A 25424-nucleotide genomic window follows, 5' to 3' on the forward strand; every position below is an offset into this window, starting at 1 on the left:
TGGGGAATAAACTCTCCGGCAAGGCTAAGTGTGGGTCAGCTTTGATGTTTATTGCTTGCTCGGTGACACGGCATGGCACGGCTGAGCACACATCCTGGCAGGATGGGCAACGCTGAGCAGAACGTTTCGGGCGTACAGGCCCCACTGCAGGTGGGTATGAGTTATCTCCCCGCCGGCACCCGCACCAGCAGGACCCGGTGGGGACGATGCTGGGACTCCCACAGCTTCGGGGTGCACTGGGTCAGGGCAGGGAGGAAGGGGCTCGTGCTGTGAAGCAGCGGGTGGTTATTGATGATGGTGAGGATGCTCACGGCAGGTGCAGGAAGGGTCAGGCAGCACAGGCAGGTGGTATGGACAAGCCCTGAGCGAGCAGAGAGCCTGGCTCCCGGTGCCTCACTGCGAGTGGACGAGCGCCCCGGCGCCTTGCCCAAAGCCAAAGCCCTTGGGACCGAAGTTCTTGGCGTAGCAACCTGCAGAGGACGGGAGGGGAGAGACGGGTAAGGCCAGCAGCTGAACACGAGCAGGTCCTCTTCTCAAAGCAGGCACTGCCTAATGGGACAGGGTTTGCCATACTTGTTGGGCAAACAGAGAGGCCCCAGGCACAGTGGGAAATCCCCCAGCCCCGCAGCCAGCTGGCACAGCCAGTCCCCATACGGAGCTGCTGGGGCCACCACCTCCCCAAACCTCAGCCCCATCCTGGTTCCCTTCACAGGGGTTTTCACCCCCTGCCTCCACCCTTCGGAGTCCAGGACAAGCCAGCAGGGAAGGTGGCACTCACCTTTGCAGTAGATCTCCCCGTCTTTGTCTGCCAGGGTGGTGGACTCCAGGCTTTTGCCACACTTGGCACAGCGGAAGCAGGACTTGTGCCAGGACTGTGGGACAGGAGCAGAGCCCAGTCAGACAACACCCGGGGACAGGGCAGCAATGCTTTGGCTACCAAATGGGGTCACTTTTCTGTTTCTGACCCAAAGCAGTTGGCAAAGAGGTCTGAAAGGGATGAAAGCTTTTCTCTGGAAAGAGCGGTCCTCCCAGCCCCGGGGGGAAGATAGAGAGAGGAAACATCAGGTGTGGTCACTGCTCCCACGTTGATCTGGTTTTAGAGAGCTTTCACCCCCACTCGCAGCAGTCATTTGTAAAATAATATGTACAATAATTTGTAAGGAGCAATCACCCCGCTCTTTGGAGATTGTCCTCTCTCAAGCAGCATGATAAATCCCCCGAGTTATCCAGCTGAGATCCACTGCTGCTGTACATTAGCCTGGGGGGTGGCAGCAGGGTTGGAACACCTGCCCCTACACAACTACAGCTCCAAGGAAGGCAGCAAACAGATACTAAGAATGCAGAAATCAGCCAGTGTTTAAAAATAACACCCCCCCATGGCTCCACCAGTCCTTTGGGGATAAATGAGCTCACAGCCTTTGAGCAGACCTAGAGTAGCCAGAGCTGCTCACAGAGGAATTTAAATAAACACTTTGGAAAACATAAAACCTTTTTTGGAAGAAAATGTGAAATTAGGGGGCTGGAGGAGGAGGTAGCAGATGGAGTCATCCAGCAAACATTAGCACATGAAATACATGCTCTGGAATCCTCTCTGTGTTTGCTTGAGTGTAATTGCTTTGCCAGCTTTGGTTCCCCGTAAACACTGAGGCCAAAAGCCTACCAGGAAACTCAGATCATGATTTTAAGGGTAAGTTTGGCTTCTGACCCTGGGCTGACCCTCAACATGTCCATCACAAATCCCTGCACTGCCAGCTAGGGTATGATGATGCTGGGAGGCCCTTTCTGTTGACTAGCTGCCTCCTCTCCTTGCTCTGGGACAGAGGACAAACAGAGAAACCTGAGGGAGGACAGAGCACAGCAGGGGTCAGTCAGTGACCCAACGTCACCAGCGAGGCGGTGAGGCTTTCCCAGCATGGCCATCCCGTCCCCTGCGGCACAAAGCCAAGCAGCCTGACCCAGCTGCCTTGGCAAGCTCTGCACATGTACCTGACCTCAGAGGGAAGGGTGCTTTGGGGCAGGGACCTCACCCGGGGTCCCAGGGCTGACAGAGCAGAAGGTGTTCCCATGCCTTACAGAGGGCTTCCCAGAGCTGGGCTAGCACGAGGCCACAGCTCGGGACGCAAAGGACCCCGGTGAAGAGATGAACTTGACAGAGGAAGTGCGAGGGCTGTTGCAGAATGTCCTTTACCTCTGACCCTGAGCAGACCCAGTCCACCAGCAAAACAGCCCAAGAGGGATGGATGCACCAAGCCCGTGCCCACACCTCCAAGCACCTTGCCCTGCCTATGGGCAGCGCTGACCACTGGAATTCATTCCCTGCCCCAGATTTGGGCTGCGGCATCCCAGCCTGCGGCAGAGGGTGAAGAAGGCTCACTGGCTGTTGCACTTGTTCAGTTAGCGGTGGCAGTGGCCATGGCCCACGTCACTGCTCATCCTCCCAACACATCTAGCAGCAGGGATGTCCAATGCGACCTCTGCTGAGCAGCGCTCCAAATATTTAGTATAAAACATATTTCTCTCCCATCTACAAGTCTGTAAGAGTAATGCAGCCTGGAGAACCTGGTTTCTAGACATGCCAAGATCTCATTTTGGTGCCCGGCTTCCCGGTGAGCATGGCCACCGGACCCCAAGCCTAGCCCTGGCTGAAGGCGCTGGCAGCCCAGCCTGCAGCAGCCTGTGGGTCAGGTCAAGACCTTCTCTGAAGGTCTCCCTGACACACAGCAACTTGTGTCATGTGCGTGCCCCATCCACTCCATCCCCCTTCTTACCTTTCCAGCTCCAATCACCTTCTCGGCTGCATACACTGCTTGACCACAGCGGGGGCACCCATCAGCACCTCCGACTTTCTGGGCCATTCTGGATGCGTTAGGGTTGGTGGGTCGGTGGGGCTGGCCCCTGTGGATGGGAGGGAGTTCATGATCAGGGCTGCACAAGCAAGATGGAGGAGGGAAGAGCTATGGTATCACAAACCCCAACCCCATTTTGAAGGGCCTGAAGCTTTAGGCACAATGTGTTGAGCCTCATGGCAACTTCAGCCTCACAGCTGTGTGGTAGGAGGGGATGGGCAGCATGCTCAGGCAATGGGGACATGTCCTGTCAAGCCTCATCCCACCCTGCAAATAGGGTTCAGCTGGTTTCCCCTGAGGAGCAGAAAGGCAGGGCAGCCCACAGCACTCTCCAGATTAGATACTGCTAGAAGTTCAGCATGGACGACACAGCCGAGCATCACAAGCGGAAAGATGTGGGGGGGAAGGTGTTCACAACAGCCCCAGTTTCAAAAACAAGACTTAAACTCACTCTTCATATTTGATTCCCAGAGACTCGCCCTTGTCAGTGCTCAGGGTCCCTGCTCCCTGCCCGTATCCATAGCCCTTGGGGCCGTACTTCTTGCCATAGCAGGACTTGCAGTAGATCTCCTCTCCATGCACAGCAACAGTGGTGCTGTCCAAGTTCTTCTTACAGACCACTAGAAAAGAGGGGAGGGCCGTGCCATTAGCCTGCTGATCCAGAGCTCACTAATTAGCTGCAGAAAACAAGTCCTCACAAGGGATAGAGCAGCTCAGCTTTCAAGGAGTAAGGAAACCCTAGACAAGATCCTTGTTAAACCAAATGCATGCAAAACAGCCAGAGATAAGGATCACAACAAGAACATTGTCTGGCTTTAAAAGGAAGCAACCACCAAAGCTACAAGGTTGATACTAAGAAAAAGCTCTGTTAACCCTCTTGATGCTGGTATCCTGGAGATGCACTTAAACCAGGAGGGGGGGGGGTGTGTGTGAAATTTCCTTACAAATCACTGCAGGATTCACAAGCACAGGGATGGACATCCCTGCCCCACTGCACCTCTAGCTCTGCCACACTCCTAGTCTGCTGCAAATACACAGCAATAGGCACTTGGGGGAAAGTAAAGTAAGCAAACTCATTTTTCCTTGTGTTTAGACAGACTAAGAGCAGACCTGCAGCTGTTATCGCAGCTGGTGCACTGTAAGTTTTTTTGGCACATTATGCTGTTGCGCACAGTTGCCTCTCCAGACTGAGACCACAATGGAAGAGTTCATGCTCATGTGTCACCCCTGGTCCGTGCCATGATTAGGATGTGTGCATAGGGTGGTCTCAGGTAAGGAACACTAACTCAGCTGGGTGTTCAAGCCTTGGGGATCAATACGGGATGTAAGATGGGACAGGAGGACACAGCAGCCAGGCTCGGGGTCCCAGCTGAGCCCATCCAGAGCTTGAGCTTAGTGCTGGGCTCAGGCCACACACACTCTTATCCTGATTTTTAGGTTTTCTTGACTCCTGTCCCAGCTCTGATCTCAGCCTCCACATCGGCTTCCAAACCCTTCCTGGAACATGCCGCCCAGCAAGCCGGAGCGGCAGACAAGCAGCACCCAAACGGGCTCACAGTCATCTCCAGTGTTTACCTGCCCTGGTGCAGGATCCAGATGCCTGGGGCAGAGTCCACAGTGCTGGCAGCCAGCCCCAAGACAGATCCTGATACAGCTGCGACACAGCTTTCGCCCATCCCCCTTACATGCCTTAAATGTCAAGGCTCCCAGCAGCCCATTGGCCTCTTCTCAGCAGAAAAGTCTCTTGGCCTTTACCAATATTGCAGGAATGCAAACACAGCAGAGCTCTCCGCTTGGGGCAGCGCAAACCACGGCACTAAATGCGGGGGCGAGAGGCAGCTTTCCCCGGCCCAATTACTAAATATGGTGCTTCTCCTCCGGGGCCGCAGAGAACCCCGTGTGCTGCTGCTGGGAGAAGGAGGTGGAAAGGGAAATGTCTCCTGCCATCTAAGGAGGATCTGGCAGGGTCCTCTCCTGGCTACGGGCTCCCCCATCCCACCATGGCAGGAGCTGGGGATGGAGCACACATCTCTGTTGAGAAAGACCAGCTCTGGTTAACTGGTCCTGTAGCTGCCAAGCTAATGGGCTAGTGTTGGAGTTGTCTCTGCATTACCCTGGAGCTCATCAGGAGCAACATTCAGACAGACCCTCCAGGAGGGGAATTTGGGCACTTTTACTGGCACATTTAAAGAGCCTTGTCCTAGGGGTGAGAGTGAATGATCTCAATGGCATCTGTCTTTCTCTCCCACCGTGCTGGATGGATTTAGAGATCTAACCTAAGCTTTCACAGTCCCTCATCTTTACTAGCCACAGACACTTTGAGAGGCAGCAGAAAAATTCTCTCCCAGTCTGCTTCCTAGAAATCAGCCCCCAGCTCCCAGGTTTCTGCATTGCAGAAATTCCAGCACACCGCACTCATGGAGTTAAGGACCCTTTGTTTTTCTAAGAGCAGTGGAGTTGCTCCACAAAACAATTAGACAAAAGCTGCTGCTGCTTTCAGAGGCCAAACGGTCTCATTACAGTACATTTCTGCCATGTACTATTGACTCAGTTGGATCGATGCCACTGAGTCAATCACCAAGTCACTCCCTGAGCCGATCTCCAGTTCTAATGCACTGTGGTAGGTTTGGCTCCTTTTTGATTATTTTTTTTGCAGGTCAAAGTATTTGTTTTTCTCCCCTAAAGATAATGGCTTCAGTTCCCTGATGAGACCCAAACACAGCACTGGGGAACAGGCTAGGAAGACAGGAGTTCAGTGCAGCTCAGCATCACCTGCAGCTTGTGGCACAGGACTGGGAACAGCAGGCAGCACTGTGGGCTGGCATGCAAGCCACAGCCTGAACTGGGGAGCCCACAGCTGGGACGGGCAGAACTGCTGGAGTACGTGTGGAGTGCGATTATGTACGTCTGCAAAGCACAGGGACAGGAGCCCTGGCTGTAGTTGGCTCTGGACCACTCCCTGGTGACTTGCTTCCATGAGCAGACATGGGATGACCTTCTTCCCCACTTTGGCCATGTATTCCCTTCCCAAAGCAATGCCTTTTGCCTGATTTCGTGGCTCCTGGAGGCCTGCCCCGTGCTCTGGGTACCAGCATGGCACAGCAGCAGCTTTCCCTAGCAACCCAGCTGTGTGCACAGGGGTCACAGGGAAGGGCAGATGCAGTGCAATGGGATCTTAGTCCCCATACAGTCGTCCTCCAATGATATGGACTCAGATGGTAAAAGCCAGTGGTGCGGGGGAGATGAGGGTAACATTCTCCACCCTCCTTATCTGAGGCTGCAGAAGAAACAAGATTTCCTGCTGCAGAGAGCGGCCACAATAAGGACACATCCTGCCACCCCCCTGCCCGCCTGGGGAAAGCCTCTCCGCAATTCCCCTTCTTAGTCCTCTCGAGCCAAAGCAAGATTTCCAGCCTGGAAACTCCCACATATGAGAGCTACTGGCCACGTCGGCCACTCTTCACGCTGCACAGGGAGCAGAGATGTGGCAACAGCCTCTCTCTCTCACATCTGCATCCATCTGTTCATGTCGCATCCCAGGCAGGCTGGCCAACAAGTATCCAGTATCTGTGTCAGGTGGACACAGGAGCACAGCAGGGATCAGCCCCATGAGGACACTGGTAGTCCCCTGCTGGAACAGGTCTACTGAGATTAGTCCTAGCTGTGTGCCTGTTTATAGACCCTAGCAGTGCTTGCTGCCCATATGGAAAAGATCATGTCTGTGCTCCCTGCTGCAATGGGATGGTGAGACTGGGAACAGGGTACAGGGACCAGCTGAGAAAACGTTAAACCTCAGTGGGGCCCGGCTGCAAGGGCAGCTCTGAAGATGCACTTCTACTCCTGCTGCTGTGTCCGATGCAATGTGTTGATGAGCCATCAGCAGACACAGGCAACATGCATGCTCCTGTTAGCACAGGAGAATCACTAGTTCTGTTATGTGATAGTCTTCAAGGGCAGGGGACAGAAACCTGGTAAAACATGTGCTGAGGACAGTGGTCATCTTTGTATTCAAAGGTCCTGCAGCCCCCCTGGATGTGGATGCCCCAAGTTTAAAGAGCTGATCTCAGCACCGTAACACTACTAACCTGTCCCTGCAGTGCTGCCCTGGTATCCCCAAATGGAGGGGAAGGCTGTCTGGGGACCTGCAGCATGAACCCAAGAGTACTTGTAAGGATCCTGCAGAGCTGGCAGAGGAAGGGATCTCTGCGCTGAGTTAACCCACAGCCAGAGCCTGTTCTGCCGCCCTTCCCTGGAGGTGGCACTTGGGTCCAAACATACAACAGAGACACCCTCTGCAATAGCAGATTTGCAGGCAGGCTGGAGGTGATGCTTTAGCACTCCATCAGCTGAAGAGCCAGGACAGGACCACAGCTTCTTGCCATCATCTCCTGGGACACAGGGGCAGATCCCACACCAGTTCCGAAGGCCCAACCATCTTTTCAGTGTGGCAAAGCCACTTAGAAGACTAAAGCTAGCATCACCTCAGTCTGTCTCATGCTCCAATCTCGAACATCTGGAGATAGTCTAGAGGACTCAGCCTAGCCTTTCCCTGGTGTAGGGACAGACTAAGTCTTTGCGTGGGTGCTGGCTGAAGTCAGCCCTGACAGCTTGGATGGCCCCTGGTGTCCTGGGATGATCTGTGTTCCTTCAGCAGAACTAACTTCCAAGTCTGGAGAAAAGCAGAAAGCCTGCCACACAGCTCCCACAGCCAGGCTGTTTGTAGAGAAATCCTAAAGAGCGCTTATAGGGCCCATAAACAGGACATGATGGGGCACCCAGCCGGCGGAGAGCCAGGAAATGGGGCGGGAGGGGCGAGGGAAGGGCTGGTACTCACTGCACAAGAAGCAGGACTTGTGGAAGCTGCTGCCTTCACATTGCACCTCCTCGGCAAAGTACACCGCTTTCTGGCAGACACCACACTTCTTTCCTCCTCCCCAGTTTGGCATCCTACAGAAAAAGCACAGGCAGAAACAGCGTCAGGGCAGGAGGTCAGGCAGGGCGCTGGCCGGGCAGGAGGCAGGGATGGGGCAGAGGGAGGCAGCCAGAGCGGGCACCCACCAGCAGTGCTCCAGCAGCCGTTCCACATCTGCACATGTGGAGACCACCCACAGATGTTTGCTGCTTGCACAGATTCACAGGGCTGGTAATTAGCAGAATTAGCAGAACTCAGGATGCCCACGGGACCCATCATTACAGCACCTAGCAGTATCGGCTGCCTCCTAGGGACCACTGGTCCTGCCAGCCAGGAGCAGCAGAAATCCCCCTGGCCTGGAAGCCATGGGGCCTCGCAGCTCCTTTCTGTGCCAGGAAAAGGCAGAAAGTGGAACAATGATGGGAGACCGTGCTTACAGAGGTACCCATGGCACTGGCACCTCGTTAGATCACAGCCCTGCTGTTACCCCTCGACAGGGCAACGCAGCAATGGCCAGGGTGACTGATCCTTGGTGCTGGAGACTGTACAGGTTGTCACCCCAGCTGGAAACAGTTCCAGGTTCTCCTCCCCAAACATCTCTTCCATTTCTGCCACCACAGGGCAGAGGTATAGTCAGGGCAGCCCAAAGGGCAGGAGCTGACCCCTGAGACCAGCAAACAGCAGGCTCTGGCACCCTGTCCTCCATAGCATCATTAGCTTATGCCGTGCCTGGCCAACCGCTCACAGGTTCCCCCTGTACTCTGGCATCTCAGTCTTCTCCAGGACTGCAGGTACAGTCACAGAGACTGGGAAATCAGCAGCCCCAGGGACACAGGCTCATGTGCAGGGCAAACACCTGAGCACCAACCTAAGCAACCATGCAGCCCCTTGGCAGGATACAAATGCTTCTATTTCTCTCTTCTCTTTCCTGAAATTATCTGATGAGACATGATCAAGAGGCCCCTTGATCTGCAAATTTGCAGATAACCCCAAAATACTGTGAGCAGCTAACACAAGTAGCAGAGCTCCAGCCCAGAGGGGCCTTGATACTTTTGAAGACCAGGCCAACATAAACCTCAAGACATCCAAGCAACAAAGTCCTACGAGGAGATTCTAAGGGAGGCAGGCTGGTTGAGTGTGGCCAAGAGGAGGCTAAGGAGGATCTAACAGCAACCTAGGGTTGTTACAAAGACAACAAAACAAAACACTTTTCGGTGGTGCCCAGTGATATAAGAAAGGTCAATAGGCACAAGCTGCAGCTTGGGAAGTCTCCAGAGGCCTCTCCATGAACAATTCTGTAATTCTCTGTCCCGCTCCCACGTGGCCAAAAGCAGCAGAAGTCACCCTCCCCACTGCAGGCACAGCCGTGTGCTTCCCGATTCCTGAACAGCTGAAGCAGCAGGACAAGGTCCCCAAAACCCAACACCATTTTCACACTATACTGTGTGCCACCCCACAGCATGCGCAGGATCTCATCACCACCCTCGCCTCGGCTGCATGGCTATAAGGAAGGGGATCTGGGTCTGCCAGGGCACACCGGGGGCACAACCTTTGAGCCCACTCCTTGTAGCAGCTCCAAATCCCTGGGTCACCTCAGGCAGCTGAAGCCCCATCTCTGGGTCTCCAACCTCCCACTCAAGGGCTGAGTCTGTGGCACAGGCAGTCGGGAGATGGATGCTAAACGCAACAGGACTGGGGGCTGTATAAACATCAAACGGAGATGAGGGAGGACGAAGCACTGCAAAAGCTCTGCTCACAGGCACGGCGAGATCTCTGTACCTTCCAGTATATGGGAAAGCCGTGCTCTTTCCTGTGTATGAGTATTTTGTCAGGCGATAGAAAAGGGAAATTGATCTCAACCTTGTTATAATAGCAGGCAGGGCAGGCAGGGCAGGCAGGGCGCGGGTCAGGGCTGACACGCCGGTAGGGCTGTGCAGAGGCACTGGCCCTGCTCTAGCCTGGCCGCAGCTCCTGGCTCCTGGATGCACGGAGGGTCTCGGTGCAGGACAGACAGACGGAGCTGTACAGGGTGCCAGGAGCGGGGGCTGAAGAGGCTGTGCTGGCCCCAGGGATCCAAGGAGCTGTGTTTGGGGTGTGATCGCAGCAGCCGGGAAGTCTCTTTTCTGAACACCCTGCAGGCTGGGCTTCCCACCACTGCGCAGCCCGTGCCAAATCCCTCCCTTCCATCCTCATCATTCCAGTCCCAGCCTTTGGATTGCCTTAAAAGGGCACAAACTGTTTCTCTCCAGAGCCTGTTTTTTCCCTCTGCACCAGGAGGAGGGCCTGACCTGGTTCAGGAGTTTCCTTGGAGGGCAGAAACATCCAGCGGCATCCCCCTGCCAGCCCAGGCAGCGGAGATGCCCGTGCCTGCATGGTGTGGGAGCCCACTGGCCCTTTTGCCCCCGTACCCACCAGTGTCAGACCCCTCATCAGGAATAACACGATACTGGCTACAGCTTCTCTGGGTCCCCCATCCCCTTCCAAACATGACAGCCGGCAGACCCCATCTCTTAGACTCACAGCCCTGATTTTTGGTGGGCAGCTTCATGCAGGCAGCCCCTGCCTCAGCACTCCTGCCATCACTCCCTGCTCCACAACCAGGGCATCTGCAAGCATGCTCAGGGACAAACTGCCTGGCGTGGTTTGGAGCTAGCTGCTCCCCTTTGCCTCCACAGCACATTTTTTTCCCCTTTACAGCAGCAGTGAAGGAAGAGGCTCTGTTTGTCCCGAACAGCAGTGTTCATTTCCCCAAACCAAGACGTCGGCAGTGGGGACACCTTCCTCTGAGCTGCCTGTAAGTCTACGGGAGGAGAAAGGGTGCTTCTGGGTGAAGATCATCTCGTGTTTGCCACAAGAGGAGTTCAAGCCCTTTTGCAGCTTATTTTCCTCCATCCACCATGGGAAGGTTGCAGGTGCCTCCACGCAGTTTAAACAACATCACTGTGATTTCAGCAGGTGAGTCTCACCATGAAGCACCCAGCAGCACAGATGCAGCCCCAGCAAAGCCACATCCCAGCAAGACCTCCTGGCACATGCCAGGATGGATTTTCTGTGGGGAGGACCGTGAAAATGGGTTTGTCCTGGGGATACATGGGCTTGTGATAGCTCACAGTTGGGCACAGAGAAAGCCTGAGGTAAGATATAAGTTGCTGGGAATTCCCTCTGAGTCCACAGTATACACAGGCACACGCCAGGAGCCCGGCAGGTCACACGAGAGACCAAAAAGCAGTTTATGTTACAGGTCAGTATCAGCAGGAAAAAAAAAATAGGAGCACCCTGCTCACAGAGCCTGGGACCTGCACCAGCCATCTCAGAAGCAAAATCCTTACAATAGCCATCTAGACAGACCCATCATCCCAATTCCCTAATTAATGACTACTTTAAGATATGTTGGAGAGCTTGCAACCCTTTCAACATTCTTTTCAGAGTACGTTGCACCATGGAGCTGAGCACCATATTCTGTCTAACTGCAACACTTACTGACTGCAGTCACACTTCTCCAAATCACTCTTAGGCCCATGCAGAATGAGGAACAGGAGGTGACTGTCCTGCAGCCAAAGACCTCACTGAGCATAAGCAAGAGAGACACCCACGGCTGCCAGAAAATGAGATTATTTTCCTCCCTCCTGCAGCTCCACATCCCATGTACCACAACTTCACAGCAAACACAACCAGAGCCCTACAGACAGCATCCTCTGTGCCAAGCATGGCTCAGCCCCAGAGCTGGTCCATCACCCGTTCTGGATAAGGCAAGGGGCCTCAGAAACCAAGACACCATCCTTTTATCAACAGCTGTATTGCTGGGAAGCATAGACACAAGTGAGGCTTGCACAGAACCACACAAGTCTGACACTTTTTGGAGATTAACTCTAATTTCAGTGTCTGATGTCTGACACTGCAGCAGTACAGTTCACTGCTTCAAAGGTAAGCTACAGACGTCACCAACCTTTCAGACAGGCTTGTGTTGCACCAGTTTGGGAGGCAGTCTAAGCTACACTAAACAACCCAGGCATAAACCAGTATGGAACCAGCATGTCCTGGTGCTTTGGGATGTCATCTAAACCTGGGTGCAAGGGGAAGCAGTGAGCAGATGAAGCCAAGCCATCAGGCAGTAGGAATACATGGCCACCCTCTCTTTAGAGGGGGTTGAAAGATCAGTGTGCTCATGTCACTCACACCAAAGCTGACAATCACCATTTTGCCTGCCTGAGAGCAGCTGCGTTTTAACTGCTGGAGCTAAAGCAGCACCCACCGCCATGTGAACGCAGCTTCACTACTACAGGACTGCTCAGAGCAGTGCAAGTTCTCCCCCTTCACCCTCTAATTAAGTTTTTCTGCAGCCACCGGGATGTCAGCTCAACCATTCGAGCTTCTGCAATAGCTGGGAAACCTTTGCCACGAAAGTCCCCAGATGTTCTGCTAAAATCCTACAGTAATTAATTGCAGAGCAATCACTTTGTGCTTGGAGGAGATCACTGAGGAACAGGAGATTCATGCTGGCCCATGTAAAAGGTTCTTTTTTTTTCCAATGAGAGCGTTAATACAAGTGGATGGCAGAAAAACACCATCAGTGCTGCACAAAATTGGCTCCTAATGATGTTCACAGCAGTCCACACAGGATTATTACATGGCCTGGCAAAGGGACAAGTCAAAGGGGAGGAAACCATAGTAGGAGCCCCAAGCCCTGGGGTCTGATTAACATCTTCCAGTTTAGAGAGCAGCTGGCATAGCCATGAAATGAGCAGAAATTTGAAGAAGGAGGCACCTAGACAGATGAGGCATTTGGGCAGAGCAGAAAGGAACCAGCTCATGGGGATACACATAACACCACGTGGGAAATCACCAGGACAGAGCATCAGGGGTTCAGCACCAGTAACTGCAGTCAGGCCCATGGGGGACTCTCTGCCCCAGACAAACGGCATTTGTCACGGAGCAGCTTTCACAGCATCTGGCCACAAGCAAAAATAACCCTACAAGAGGCAAGTTAGAACTGTTCCCCCTGTCCCCCTGCCATGTAATCAGCTGGCTGGAGCAGTGCCATGAGGAGACTCTGGGCTGCCAACAGTATAAATGAGGATAAATGAAGGTCATTTGTGATACAGTGATGTCGAACTGGTAAGCAAGAGGAGAACGGGGTCCTGAGGCTGGTGAGCACTGGGACATGGCAAAACAATGGGCATCACCATGGAGAAACCAAAGAACTGACCCAGGCAATGCAGCTGTATCAGATCAGATATCTCCGGGGGCTTTGCTGTGAGAGGAGAAAGCCAGGAGGGTCTGAGGTCCAGAGTGATCCTCACACATAGCTCATCTACTCTATGGTTCCCAAAGCAACACAGTCGGGCATTGCTTCTGCTGCCACCGCTGAGGCAGCCCTCAGGTTTGCTGGGCCAGGGAAGGGGCCAGCGCAGGGCCAGCACCACGCTGAGCCACCTGCCAGACATGGCTATCGGCGAGCACTCAGGAGCCGTGACATGCCTGCGGACTAACACACCATTGCCAGTTGGCCACATGGCTCCCAAGCTTTGGTTACAAAGGCAAACTGAAAGTTTCCCATCACAACCGGGTTCCTCAAAGAAAATCCCAATTTTATCCAGAACAAAAGCATTTTCAGGTATGCTAAGGAAAGCTACTGACTCCTGCAGGAATCAAAATCTATAACCTGACCAAGCTAACTTTAGCTTTTGTAAAGCCCTTATTTTCCCCAATCGGTCACATCCTCGTCATTTTGTGCTGCCTCCCAGGAGCAGGGAATCGAGCTCAGCCGCTCCAGGGGCAGGGTTCAGGCACTGACATCCCAGCCGGAGACAGCCCAATCCAGGAGACAGGAGAGGCCGGCTGCGAGCCTGAGGCTGGACAGATGGTGCCCACCAACCCATGGGAGCAGGGAAGGCACCATGCTGTCTGTCGAGCAGCAGCACCAGCAAGCACTGAGTTACTTGTTAAGTGGCGAGTCCTGCCCAGGGCTAGAAGGGGTCACAAACACTGCCCCACCTTTCCACCCTCACCACCAGAAGAGCCAGGAGGTGCAGTATCCAAAGCCAATCTCACACCTAATACTATTTTAGCACTTGTACCTTCTCACCCAGTCTATCCCTTCCTATATGTAATACCATGACTTGGCAGCATCCTGTATTTTTGCCAAGCACTAATTAACACCCCCTCCTACATGCTGGTCCTGCTGCCGGCTCTGAGGTTTGGAAAGCGGCACCTGAAGCTGCGCTCAAGCATGTGCCAGGCCAGGTCCTCAGTAATGCAAATCTCCTCTGTAAAGCGACATCAGTCCACACCAGCTGAGAGGATCGAGCTGGCTCAGTCTCCCCGGGTGTAAGCTTTCTTCAGGCTGCAAAGCGAAGCAACAGCAGAGCCCACGTTTTGGCAAGGGGACGGGGCGCAAGGACTCCACTCACGGCCCAGCCCGAGGCCACAACCCTGACATCTCCCTTTGCAAAAAGGGAATGGGAACGCTTAGCGGAGGGTTGAGATTAACGCCAGCAGAAAGTTTGGCATCCTGAAGGGAAGTGACTGCGCTGCCTTGATGCCCACTCTCCTCTCCGGCGGGTTAGGAAAGTTCACCCGATCTGATGCAAGAGCTTTAGCTTCCGCATCTCGTGTTATGTGCACGCTCGTGCCCCAGTGGGCCCCACCGCACCCGCGCCCACCCCACGGGCTCACGGCGGGGGCCGTGCCCCAGCTCCAGCCCCCAGCCCCCAGCCTCGCATCCCACCCCAGGTGAGGTGCCCCGGGGGGCGCAGCCGGAGGGCCCGGGGTCTGCCGGCGGAGGGCTGGGCATGGAGGGCTAGAGGGGATGCAGCAGCGTGGAGGGATGGAGAGCTACCCGCCCCGGGCCGGCAGGAGCGGCAGCCCCGGAGGCTCCGCGACGGGGCCCCGGGGCCGCCCGCGGGAGGGGGCTCCGCTCCGCTCCGCGGGGCCCGGCGGCCGCCCCCCGCCCCGCACCTACCTGCAGCTGGGCTGGGCCGTGCCGGGCCGGGTCGGTGCCGGGAGCGGGGCTGGGACCGGCGGCCGCTCGGGGGCTTTTGTTGGCGGCGGGAGAAGGCGGGTCGCGGGGCGGCGGCGCTTTGCGCTCGGCGCCAGCCCGGACTGATGTCACGGCGGCCGCCGCCCCGAGGGCCCGGCGGAGGAGGGCACCGGGAGGGCCGGCCTCGCCACCGGCCCCGGGATACCCCCCCCCCCCCGCTCCCCACCGCCGGGCCCGGGCACTGCCCCACACCGCCACCCGCCAGCGCCCCGCCAGCCCCGGCCCCGCGGCGCTGGGAATCGCCCCCAACCCACTCCCACGGCGGGGGGGTGAACCCTTCGGGGCCAGCCGCGGCGGCTCCCTAAAACCCGCACGCTGGTTGCCAAGCGCATGGGCTATCCGTAATACCTATCCGATATTTAGGTCAGTATTTCGTTACGCTCAAAGTTTTCCTCTGAAATAAAATAAAAGTTGCAAGGGAAGGTGTAGGGAACGGGGGAGTGAGGAGTGGCTTCTCGTGGGAATCCACCACGACAGTGCTGTTGTGGGTGCAGGGACATGGGGATAAGAAATAAGCACAGCACGAAAGGAGGGAAAGGCTGCTGCAGGGGCATTGGGAAAAGACTTCCAGCGCAGCTGGACGGCAGGTCACGGAGCTGCGAAGGGAGGGCTCTGAGCAGTGGAAAGTTCAATGCACGACAGGCACTGTGCAGCCTCGGTGTCTGCAGGAACAGAGATGCTGCCTCCACCTCCCTGATGGCCCGCAGACCTTGCCGAACCCTCACACCACACATTAGTGCTCTCTGTGCCCAAGCATCCCAGGAGCAGCCTACAGAAAGTGTGGCTGCAGGACTACAGGCTATGGCTGCTGGGCTACAAAGCTGCTATTTCTGATTTTTTCTGTGTGGCAGGGCAACACGGGAGCCCAAGAAGGCCCAGGACCTTGTAAAAAACACACTAAGGCTCCAGGTAATGCTGTTTCCACCGTGAAAAGCCGAGGGCGGTCCACATGCAAGCCCTGCAGCATGACCCAGCACCCACACTGCAGTCCCAGTGTGCATTTGGGCGTTCCCTTTTGTGCTCATCCCTGCCTGATTCTCAGCTTGCTGGGGTACAAACTCCCACTCTCCATCTCCCTGGGAAACACCCACCCAGATCCAGCCCCCACCGGCACTCCCCCTCTGCCCCTGGAAGCCAGCTGCAAGAGGAGGGCAGGGAGGGGAGTGGGACATCCTCCCCGATCCCCAGCAAGCCCCACACAGGGACAGGAACCAGGTGGCACTAGGCAGAGAAAGGATCTTCCCTTTCTTAGGCATTTTTGGTGTCCTGGAAGATTCAAAGAAGATTCAGTCCATCAGTGCTCCGTCACTTGGACTTGGAGGCCAGCAGAAGGCAGCACCTTGCAAGAGCAGCTCCACAGACACTCCGGGAGGAGAAGCCAGGAGAAGGGAACAGTTTTGCTGGTGTCTATAGCTGCTTCCCACCCTGAGCCTCTGCCCCGGGAGTCCCTGAGGCATCTGTGCTCCATGAGGATCTTCCAGCCCCTGTAGTAGGTGAGGATGGAGAGAAGCTGGATGCTCCAGCGCTCCTAATTGCTGTGGCCATGGACAGGATTGTTAAGCCAGGCCAAGATGCAGTTAGCAAAAGCTCCTATTTAATTTCTCTTGCCTCGGCTGGCCTTTTTCTTCTCGAAAAATGTAAGTAGACATTAAAGAAAAAAGGCAGCTGGCACAAAGAGGCTGTCTACTGCTCTCTGGGGCTCATGGGACCCTTCCCACTCATTCTCCTCTTCTGAGCCACAGTGGCTCGCTGAGGGCAGGCAGCCTGTTTGCAGGATGGCTGAGGAGCCCAGGCTGCTCCAGCTGCTGGGAGTGCATTACTGAAATTGGGAGGAAGGGAGGAAGGCTGGGAGGGCAGCAGCAGGGAGGTGCTTCCTTTGGACCTGCAAAACTTTGGCATTAGATTTGACAGTAATTTTGCCCTGAACTCTGGGTAAGAAATTCCTGGTCCTGAACCAAGGCCTAGAACACAGGAAGGGGACGAGGATCACAAGGGGAATGTGCTGCTCACATCCTGTGTGCAGGGAAGGCTTTTGTCACAAAGGACCAGGATGTCTTTTGTCTTGCAAGTGGGCGAGGAGCCACGCTGCCATGCCGGCTGTGCACAATGTGCACGAATGGCCATCGCTTGCTGGGGGAACCCAGCCCCTGACCTAGCATGGACAAGCAGAGCAGAGGTGACCTGAAGGACCTAGTCTTGCTGGTCATGGCCCATGCAACAGCTCGGACCACAGCAGGTCACCTCATCAGTCGGGGACATTAGGAACAAGTGGCATTAGGAACATATTAACCGGGTGTTCAGGGCCCTGCTGAAGTGAATATGTGGGTCTTAGTTAACAGGGTACAGCCATATTGCTGAGTGGGGCATTATCAGTCGCCACAACTCACATTGGCACACTGTGAAGAGGACAATGACATGAGCACCTTGACACGACCCACTGCAGTCGGTCGCGATGGCAACAGACCTTCCACAGGGTTCCCCAAGGCCTTGTAGAGAGTTAGAGACATACCCCAGAGCTGACCTCGCCACAGCATGTGGGGATGAGCCTCCTTTCCCCTGGAGGTTGGGAAACCTCTGCCAGATGACTCAGAGGATGTGTGGAACACATGGTGCTTGAGATGGTGCTGCAGATGCCAGCCTCCAGCAGACTTGGACAGACCTGCCCCCTTCAGCTGGCTTCCCACAGGCGTGAGGCAGGGGCTGCCAGGTTTTGGAGGCTCACATACCCCTCTTTCTTTTCCCTGGAGCGGATCGAGGGGCTGTGTTAAAGGCTGGCCGTCAGCTTCAGAAAGGGTCCCCGCATCCCAAAATTCAGGGTCCGCTGCTGCAAACCCCGGCTCTGGTCTTTGCTCTGAGGCTGTTTGCTCTGGAGGGGGCTGGAGGAGGAGACCAGGCTTGTGAAGTACATCACCCCATCCGCAGAGAGTGAGTGCGGTCCATGCCTGTTCCCTCCCCAGCACGGACGGTGGCATGCCTTGCCGTCTGACAGAGGGACACTCTCTACCCTTTCTGGGAGGGCAGAGAGCCCAAAGTTCAGCACATCTCACCTCCCAGTGTCTTCCCCAACCAGCAGACGTGCCTGTCGCAGCCTGCACACCACGGGGCTGGCTTTGGCTGTCCTTTCCCTTTCGCTTGCTGCAACCTCCCCATCTAACCAACAGTATCCAGCAGACCCAGGGGATGCAGGAGACCAAAAGTTTTCCCTTCAGGGACTCCTCTGTGAGCGCTGGGACGGAGGGTGAGCTGTGCCCGGAGCTGGGCAGGTGCCGTGGGTCCCCACGCCATCTAGTGTTGTACTGGCAGTGGGACGTGGGAGTGGGAAAGGCTGCAAGACTCCCCGCTCTCCGCGGGTCTCCCAGCTTCCCAAGCCAGCTCAGCGTGCAATCTCCAGCTGGAAATTTTACCCGCTCCAGTTTTATTTCCAAAAAGGCTTAGGCGCCTGCTCGACTTACCCAGCGTAATCTGCACACACGGGTGCAGTTTAAACGTGCCAGGGTCTCGCATGGCCAGGCACTTGGGAATGGTCACACCAGAGGATTAAGTCAAACAGTGTCCTGGGCCAGTGGATTGGGACCAGAGGTGCCACAAGGAGTGACCAAAACCAATCAAGGCATCAAAAATGCTGTTAAGAGCTTGAAACAAAAGCAGTAGCATTCACAGGATAATGTCAGGGTAATCAAAACCTTCAAAGAGAGCGGAGTTCACAAGCTGTCCGATTCCTGCATGGATCTACCACGGCTCTCATGGCTGGTGGTGTAAAATTATTTTTCAGTGAACATAAAGGGACCAAGGAATTTTTTTTTTTTTTTTAACTTCAGACAAACAGGCTGCTGACAGAGGTGAGTAAGAAGAACAAATCTAGACCATTCTAGAAAGCGATTTTATTTTATAAATAAAGCAGTTATTCATAATAGAGCAGTTAAAGGAAATTCAGACAGACTGAAAAGAAGGAAACTGGTACTTAAAGATATTAGCTGCTGGGAGCACACAGACATGGTTTTTGCTCAGGATCCAGGGGCTGGCCAAGCCATATGTTCTCACGTTGATCATCCCGGGAGCAGACCTGGAATAATGAATTTTTGTTCAGAAACTCACTGCTGAAATAGGAGGAAGGCCAGAGCTGGACTGAATTTGAAGGAATAGATCATAGGAAAGCAGAGATGGGACTGTAGTCACATGTGTCAAGGATCCAGGGTGTCTGAGATGATGGAAGGATGGCAAGAGGCTCGTAGTCACAGACAACAGTCTCCTCTTCCAGCCAATTTTGTTTTTTGTCTGGGGATATATTCCATCTTCAAGAGAAGTCAGATCTGGAATAGGGCTACCATCCTTCTGGCTGCGATTGCTACAGAGCAGAAGCAGTTTGCAGAAAGCATACGACAGCCGATGTTTCCAGGAAGGCACTCTACTGACCCACCAGTGTGCAGAGGGAATCCTGCAGGTTGGGGACACATGCAAACCTGTGCACGTGCAAAGCAGCTCTGCATCCCAGAAGCAACGGTATGTATGCCAGAAGTTTTGGGATCAGTGTGTGATTTACAGTCAGTTCACATGAGATGTGGCTGTGCAGGACTTCTCAGCATCCAGAAGCTTAGTCAGATGTCCAGGAATCCTAGACAAATGCAGATAACTCTCCAAATATGCCTGGGTAAAATTCCTGTGAGGAAAATAAAAGGCACGTTTTAAAAAAGTAAATGGCTGATAGTCTCAATCAGGCAGTTTTCATGGGAGCATGGGGTGGTCTTGTCAGCTGCAGGGGGAAATGGGATAGCCTCCCACCCCATTACCACATTGCAGATAGGGAAGGTGCTCACAAAACCGTAAGCTGAACCGCTAACGTGGCTGTGCCCATCACTCTGCAAGAGCTAAGGCTCACGTCAGCCTGGCATGCAGCCAGAAGTAATTAAATTCTTGAAGCAATAGATGCAAAGTTAAGGAGCTCCAGGCTTGGTCCAGCATGGACCCAGCACGCTCGTCATCATGAATAACCAATCCCGCTGGGAAGAACGCAATATAAAGCATGGGAAGGCAAGAGCTGGTCACGCTCAACACGACCCAGCACGCACCCCCATCTCTTGCAGGCGCCAGGAGCATGTGTTGAAGGATCCAAGCCTCCAGCAACCCGCAGCCAAAGGCCTTTCTCAGCCAAGGACAGCAACTTTGTATTTATGACTCTTGATTGATTTACCGCTGTTAATTTGTCCTGTTGCTTTTAAACCCACCTCAACAGCGAGCATCTTTACTGCCCTGCTGTCAGGAGCTCCCTACTAAACTGTGCATTGTGCGAAGCCCTTTTCCTTGTTGCTCTTCTCTGAACCATTCTTACACTAGTAATCCCTAACTCCATTTTTGCATGTTTAGACTGCTAATGAACCATGATCTGGCATTTCTATGAGTATTTAATAGCCCTTAACGTGGCCCCTAACTCTGTTAGAGTGGTTCCTAATAATTTGCATGCTGGGGGTATCAGGTACACTGCACTGTAGTTCCTGGGGTTTTCCCTGGAACTCTGTTGAAAACTGCTGGGGTTTTTTTAAGACTAACGAGCAAACGCCATCTGCTCTGGGGGATTTGTCACTGATCATTTAGCAGCGTGCTCATTCTGCAATTCCTCTAATGAACAATTCGAGGCAAATCCTCCGCTGGTCAGCTTGATACCGCAAAATAACCTGAAGGAGAGGGGCAGCCCCTCCACTCAGAATGAAAACCGTGCTCAGCTGTCTGCCAGGAGAGACCGACCCTCAGCACCTTCACAAAGCAGAGCCAGGCAGGCACCGCAGGGCGCTGGGAGCGGGATTCTCCAGCCACGAGAGGGGGCTCGGAGAAGGCGCAACGGAGCCAACCCAAACATCTCATCGGAAAAGGTTCACAGTTCGGTTTGGCTACAGCAGGTAGAGCTGGAAGGGAGCAGCCTGCGGGCCTACAGACATCGCCCTCCACCGCGGGCCGGTACGCGGGCGCCTGCCCGGAGGATGGAAACCCGCGCGGCCCGGCGGCTGCGGCGACGGTGTCACTGCGTCCCCGCACAGCTCTGCTCCTCGCCTCGCAGCTCCCGGAGCTGGTGCCGCCTGAGCACCGCCCGCTTCGCCTGGGGACGGCCAGGCTCTGGATTCAGCTCCGGGACAGACTGGAAACCGCCTCTCTGGAAGCTCAGCATCCTCCTGGCCGCCTCACTGGCAACTGCGTGGGCGGGACGGCAGCTGGACCCGCCAGATGCGGCCTGGTTTCCCTGACAGACGGGGCTCTTCTCCGTGCCAGCCATTTCTCTCCACCCTCCCCCGTCCCCCCAACAGCCGCCTCATCCTCACAGGCCCCCGCACCGGCACCGCGGGCTGCCCCGGCGCTCCCCGGCCCGCAGACGGGGCCGCGGCCGGGCGGCGCCGGCTCCTCACGCCACACTCGGCAGCTCCCCCCGCTCCCCGGTCGGTGGGCGGGATCCCACACCGAGGCGGCGCGGCGGGGAGGGCGCTGCGATGGCGGCCGGGCGGGAAGGCGGGCGGGGCCGCCCCACGCGCAGGGGCCGCTGGGAGCTGTAGTCCGGGTCGCGCCCAGGTGCGGCGGCGCGCGGGGGCCGCCGGGAGCTGCGTCCGCCCCGCGGGCAGGTGCGGCGCCGCCCGCGGGAACTACATGTCCCGGGATGCCGCGGGGCGCGGGCGGCGCGGGCGCGGCGGCGGCGGCGGCGGGGGCGTAGCGAAGATGGCGGCGGGGGCGCTGCGCCCCGCTCCCGGCTGAGGCGCGGCGAGCTCCCTGCGCCTCAGTGCGGCGGCGGCGATGTCGGAGCCGGAGCACCTGGGCGGGAAGCGGGCCGAGTCGGCGCGGCTGCGGCGGGCCGAGCAGCTGCGGCGCTGGAAGGGCTCCCTGACGGAGCAGGAGCCGGTGGCGGCGGGGGGCGGCCGGGGCCGGCACCGCGGCGCCGGGGGGTCCCGCGTCCGCTTCGAGGAGGGCGCCGTCTTCCTGGCCGCCTGCTCCAGCGGGGACACGGAGGAGGTGAAGCGTCTGCTGGGCCGCGGCGCCCGCATCAACACCACCAACGTGGACGGACTGACAGCCCTGCACCAGGTACCGGGAGCCCGGGCTCGGGGCGGGCGGGAGCTGGGCCCGGGGGCGGCCCGGCGGTCCCTTCCCTTCGCCTGCCGCCGAGCGAGGCTTCCCCCGCGCCCCCCACCGAGGCAGCCGGGAGGGGGACGCGGGCTGCGGCTCGCTCTGCCCTCGCCGCCTGAGCCCCGGAGCGGGGCGGGGGACACACACGAAGATTTCAGACGGTTCCCCTGCTGCTGGCGGGGGAGGGCAGAGCGGTACCTGCAGCACCAGCGGTGGGTTGTTTATAAACAAAGCGATGACAGAAAGCTTTGATCTGAGCCTCATCCTGCGTGTTTAGCGCGAGTCTGAAGCAGAGACCTAGTTTGGAGGGAAGCGTTTTAGCAGATTCCAGTCGAGCAGCTTGATGTACCGAGTTCTCACAGGGATATTAAGTAGCTTAATTAGCAAAATAAAGCGTTGGGCTGGCAGAAGTGCGAGCCGGGCTAGGTGGCCGGTTTATTAATTTTTGGAAAACTTCTGACTTTGTGCCTGGGGTCTGCTGAAATAGCAGCAGTACTAGGAAAATTTCCCGGGGGGTGTGCGGTTTTTGCAAGGTCAGAAGTGTCTCATCAGCTTCTGTGTTTGTGTTCTGTCAGAGTCGCCTTGAAACTCCCCAAATGCTCTTTGGCAACCTTTGCATAGACCAGAGAGTGCCCGCATCTCAGATAAGCGACGCGGATTCTATTAATACTCATCTAAATGTGCTGAAGATCATACAAAAGTGGTCACAGAAGTTTGCTTCAGAGTGGTAAAGCCTTGCCTGTCTAGAAACATGTGCTGTGTTTCGTCTGTAGCTTTTGCTGTCATTGTGTAAATGAACAGGAATGTAAGGGAGCATGTGAAATTGCTACCCTTTAATATTGGGAAACCTGTTGCTATCTAAGACTGATTCAGAATTTAGCAGGGCATGTGAAATCAGTGTCCCAGATTGTTGCATCTGGTCAGTGAAATGGATCTGATTTGAATCCGGGCCAGCCTCAGGAAGAAAATTTTCTTAGCTCGAGATCTTGTAGATTAAGCATGTAGTGTAGCGACAGGACCGGGAAGAGAAGCACAGTCCAGGAATAACATCTGGAAATAATGTGTTTGTAAAGAATAATGCTTTAATAGCACAAATAGCAGCACAGTAATTGAGTTGATTAGGCTTTCTTCTTTGCTGGACTGGCATTATTGAACTGAAGCATTTGGGACATTTAAAAGCTCAGCTCACAAGCTTGCTTGCTCATGGCTGTCAGTGAACAAGGGGCAGTGATATTGATTCATTTTGTTTTGGAGTTCCAAAAATAAGTTATGAAGAAAAGAGCATAGCAGTTTATGGACCGTCAGGTTGAATAAGACTTCAGTTGGCAAAGCAGTGAACGTTGTAATGGCTCAGATTTTTTTTGTTGTGGTTGTTTTTTAGTATAGCAATAGCAAATAGATTATGCTGCTTAAGGAATCTCCAATACAGCATGTATACATTTATTATCGGATAAGTAATCGAATAGAGACTAGTAAGAGCCAGTTACTGAAGAGCTGGTTATTGAAAGCATTTTGACAAGCAGGAAGGCTGAATCTAAAGTGGATAGAAGTATGGTAGGGTTGGGATGACTTCATGAGGGCTTTCCAGCCAGGATTGATTATGATCTCTTCAGAAGTATCCGGGTATATTGCTGATGTATGTAATGTAACGCTTGGCGAAAAGCGTATCTTGAAGTGCATTGGATTCATCAGACAATGGGTGATTATCTCTGCAAGGTCAAACTTCTTGAATATATGACAAGCCATATATTGACAAGCAGCCTGCAAATGTAATTCTGTATACGTAAAGAATTGTGTCTTAGGAGCTAAGTATCGGGTAACATGTTGAACAGTAACACCTAAGGCTTGATACTTGGAAGAGCATTTTGATGAGTGAGTAGTCATGCAGATGCTAGCTGTACAAGCAAGTCTCTTACATGAAGTATTTCTTCAGAACCTTTACAGTAAGGGGAGTTGACCTTACTTTGAATTTAATAAAAGCTTTGTTCCAATGTCCCGATGATGTCTTAACATTTTCTCATCTGCATATCTCAGCACCAAAGAGTGCTGAGATGTTCTTGCACACCCAAATGGAACAAACACTGATTTGTTAGAGGTTTTGTTGTACATGTGCATCTTGAGTCTGTGAAACTGTATCAGATGAAAATGTTTATTATCATGGTTGAAGAGACTGTTACGAGTTCCTTATCACTGAACATGTCCAAAATATGTTTGTTTTCATATTACCTGGGGAATGATACTCTCTGTCGTAAAGTCTCAGCTGAGGTCCAGTTAGGTTGAGGGTCCCCTGAGTGCTGGTTGACAAAAGAAATGAATGTAGTACACGTGAGGATTTTTTTAATAACTTCTCTTAGTATTAGAAACATAACGTGAGATATAGGGCAGATGGTAGTGACAGTCTGCTCTTGTTTAATACTTGTAAAACCAAACAGCCGTGCAGTGAGGAAGGAAATCCTACACATTGAAAAGAGTTTGCTTTGTTGAAGGAAAGATTGGGTAAAATTTTTTTTTCTTTGGTTAAAGAACTTAATACTAAGTGAGGCTTGCTCCGTACGAGCAAATGTCTTTTTAGGTAATGGAAGGGTTAACAAAGTCAATTGACTTAATTTGTCAAAGTCGGCATCTGCTTCTACAAAACCTAAGACCAATCTTAGAAATCGGGTTTGTTTGAAGTGCACAGTGGCCCCAAATGCTGTGTGGTGTTCAACAAAGGTAAAATTACACTTTCTCTAGTATCTGGGCCACTATGACTAAGAACCATTGTGTACTTGCTGGGTGAGAAGCTGTCTTTGCTATTTATAGCTATGAGGCTGTATTTGGAAAATAACCTTTTAAATTACAAGTGGTGTTTCTGAGCCTCTAGATTGTGTCGTCCTCCTCTTTGGAGGCATCAGGTGCAGCATAAACTTACACCACAGGCCAGTGTCTGTTATCTGTATTGTGGCTTCAGTTATACATGTATCTTTATGTTAGTGCCTGCAAAATGCTTCTGGATGAACATCAATCCCGTATTTTCAGTGATTAACTTAATTCATCGAATATAGTGTCTTTTTGGCAATGGTTTTGTGTCTAATGCAGAATGGAAAGGGAGATACTAGCTAAATGTGAGTGAACATCTAGAAATCATCAAGAAAACTGCTACCAGTAGCTGAAACAAACTATTGGTTGCAGTTGAACTTCTTTAGTGTTTGGAGATGGTGGGAAGTGGGCATGAAATGCTCCCTCTTCCTCCTGAGCAACAGATGGAACCAAAGAGTAAACTTTTATAAAAGTTGAGTCTCAAGGGAAAAAAATTCTGATGCTGCTAGTCAGGAAGGCATCTCCAAATGTGATGGCCAATGCTTGTTTGTCTTTAAGGACTGGTTCACAAACCATGACAACAGAAAAGATTGTTTATCCTTTGTCTGCCCTTTGATGATTTACCTGCTGTTTCCCTTTTGCCTGTTCCCTGGAGAAGTGAGTTGCTCATGAAATAATTTCTGAGTTTCTGTCATTTACGATACTCTTAAAGTAGCCTGGCACTTGC

The 25424-nt window shown here is 54.0% G+C and overlaps 2 protein-coding genes and 2 long non-coding RNA genes across 9 annotated transcripts in view; 2 read left to right on the forward strand and 2 right to left on the reverse strand.

The window, feature by feature from the left end:
- Window positions 1-29: 29 nt before the first annotated feature.
- On the reverse strand, window positions 30-14885 carry CSRP1 (cysteine and glycine rich protein 1). Its single transcript, XM_029999638.2, has 6 exons — window positions 14720-14885; window positions 7681-7793; window positions 3298-3466; window positions 2769-2895; window positions 779-872; window positions 30-470 (listed from the first exon to the last, which is right to left on the reverse strand). Exons 2-6 carry the CDS (start codon window positions 7790-7792, stop codon window positions 394-396), a joined length of 579 nt encoding a protein of 192 aa, XP_029855498.1. The 5' UTR covers window position 7793; window positions 14720-14885; the 3' UTR covers window positions 30-393.
- Window positions 14886-15118: 233 nt separating this feature from the next.
- Window positions 15119-19965, forward strand: LOC121232580. The gene is made up of 3 exons (XR_005931298.1): window positions 15119-15706; window positions 16050-16290; window positions 19879-19965. It is a non-coding gene; the product is annotated as an uncharacterized LOC121232580 (long non-coding RNA).
- Window positions 18664-21058, reverse strand: LOC115334875. The gene is made up of 2 exons (XR_003921282.2): window positions 19864-21058; window positions 18664-19454 (listed from the first exon to the last, which is right to left on the reverse strand). It is a non-coding gene; the product is annotated as an uncharacterized LOC115334875 (long non-coding RNA).
- A 409-nt stretch (window positions 21059-21467) lies between these two features.
- Window positions 21468-25424, forward strand: part of PPP1R12B (protein phosphatase 1 regulatory subunit 12B) — a 125090-nt gene continuing 121133 nt past the window's right edge. For all 6 annotated transcript variants that reach the window (XM_029999632.2, XM_029999633.2, XM_029999634.2 and 3 more), the window contains exon 1: window positions 21468-21856. In XM_029999632.2, coding sequence (XP_029855492.1) covers window positions 21569-21856 — 288 coding nt within the window. In that variant the 5' untranslated portion in view covers window positions 21468-21568. The remainder of the gene's footprint in view (window positions 21857-25424) is intronic.

The sequence above is a fragment of the Aquila chrysaetos genome, chromosome 24 (assembly GCF_900496995.4).
Source record: "Aquila chrysaetos chrysaetos chromosome 24, bAquChr1.4, whole genome shotgun sequence".
NCBI classification, from domain to species: domain Eukaryota; kingdom Metazoa; phylum Chordata; class Aves; order Accipitriformes; family Accipitridae; genus Aquila; species Aquila chrysaetos.

What these genes read in the sequence shown, in the direction of transcription:
- CSRP1 (XM_029999638.2), bottom strand. Translation starts at nt 7,792, where the DNA reads ATGCCAAACTGGGGAGGAGGAAAGAAGTGTGGTGTCTGCCAGAAAGCG. An exon ending in CAAGTCCTGCTTCTTGTGCA is followed by an intron (nt 3,467 to 7,680) that starts GTGAGTACCAGC and finishes CCTCTTTTCTAG; the next exon opens with TGGTCTGTAAGAAGAACTTG. An exon ending in AGGTGATTGGAGCTGGAAAG is followed by an intron (nt 873 to 2,768) that starts GTAAGAAGGGGG and finishes CCTGTCCCACAG; the next exon opens with TCCTGGCACAAGTCCTGCTT.